Below are 1,323 nucleotides of genomic sequence, written 5' to 3' on the forward strand. Positions count from 1 at the left end.
TTTCTGGAACACCATCTCCTACTGCTGAGCCCGGCTGTGAGAGACAGCCACCACCAAGCTTCCTGACGATGGTGTTAGGGAGAAACAATTTTTCTTCTCCTCTTCTAGGTTCTTCTGACTGGTCTAATAATTAACATGAGACAGAGTAACAAGAGAAAGGAGATTTTAATTTGGTACATTCAGGAGCTCACAGAAAAGTGAGCCTCTCTGAAGAGACAGAAGCACTCAGTTTTTATACCTTTTAGACAAACAATAAAATTGAAGAACTGACAAGAATAAGGGATTGGGCTCGAGGTGGTAAATGAGTAAGGAAGTGGCCAGGCTTGTTCATACAGCCTCCTGGGCCCTGGATCCCCCAGCTCTGGTGTCAGGATGTCTCTGTACCTCCTGGTGCGGGGAGGGCACCTTTCACATGGGAGATTTATTTTCTGCGTTCGGGGGGACAAAGGTATATCAGAGAGTACTCCTTCCACTGCTGTTTCTACAGTAACTTCAATTGGAAATAATATACCGCAGTAACATGCTTTAGGGTGTCCTAACTTGAACCCCATCATCACTGTGCTTTCTTCATAAGTTTGATGAACACAGAGTCCTGCGGACCTACCCATGGAGCTCAGTCGGTGGACATTTTCTGTGTGTTCTGCCATTTGTATTTTGTGGAGCCTTTTAATCCCTCCCTGTGTGTCTGCCTTGGAAGTGACTGATTTTTCTCTCCCAGGCGATGTAGCCATTCCCTTTTCTGGATTCCATTCTAGTAGTAGTGAGCACCATCTCCCAGGGCTGTGCTAAATCCCGAGACACATACTGTCTGCTGTCCCTTCTCAAGTGTTGGGCTGTCTCTCACCCCACGCCCACCGTCACCCAGCTTTCTCGGAAGCAGCCAGTACACTCTCTACCAGCTCCCTGCAGGGCTCTGGACATTGTTTGACACTCCCCCGGCACCTAGACCGTTTCTTCCCTCAGCCAGCCTGGTACATCCCTGCATTGCTTATGGACTGCCGATGCTATACACTGGCCTGGTGGATGGAGGGGACATATGTGTGGTTTCTTGCCAGGCAGAGGCCTCCTGGTCCACCTCAAGCAAGGGAGGGATGCTAGCTTTCCACTGGAGTATGGAGGGGCCGGGAAGGGTGAGTCCTCGTTCTGCCAGCTCAGCCATCAGAGGGAATCTCTTCCTATCACAGAGATGGGGAGAAGTGCCTGTTGTCATGTTCCAACCCCAGTTGTCACTTGCATTTTCCTTCACAGATGCTCACTCTGTTTTCTATAACTTCACCATTACTATGAATGGGAACCCGTGGTGTGAATTTGGAGGCCAGGTCC

The 1,323-nt window shown here is 49.5% G+C and overlaps 1 protein-coding gene across 5 annotated transcripts in view; it reads left to right on the top strand.

Moving 5' to 3' along the window:
- Nucleotides 1-1,323, top strand: part of LOC111741425 (UL16-binding protein 3-like) — a 68,799-nt gene that overhangs the window by 61,632 nt on the left and 5,844 nt on the right. For 2 of the 5 annotated variants that reach the window (XM_023532142.1, XM_023532141.1), the window contains exon 2: nt 1,249-1,319. The exons of 1 other annotated variant lie outside the window; for it this stretch is intronic. In XM_023532142.1, coding sequence (XP_023387910.1) covers nt 1,249-1,319 — 71 coding nt within the window. Of the gene's footprint in view, nt 1-767; nt 1,131-1,248; nt 1,320-1,323 lie in introns of those variants that run through there. 2 more of the 5 variants (XM_023532139.1, XM_023532138.1) reach the window with 2 other exon arrangements.

Source organism: Pteropus vampyrus, unplaced genomic scaffold (assembly GCF_000151845.1).
Source record: "Pteropus vampyrus isolate Shadow unplaced genomic scaffold, Pvam_2.0 Scaffold78, whole genome shotgun sequence".
Lineage (NCBI taxonomy): Eukaryota > Metazoa > Chordata > Mammalia > Chiroptera > Pteropodidae > Pteropus > Pteropus vampyrus.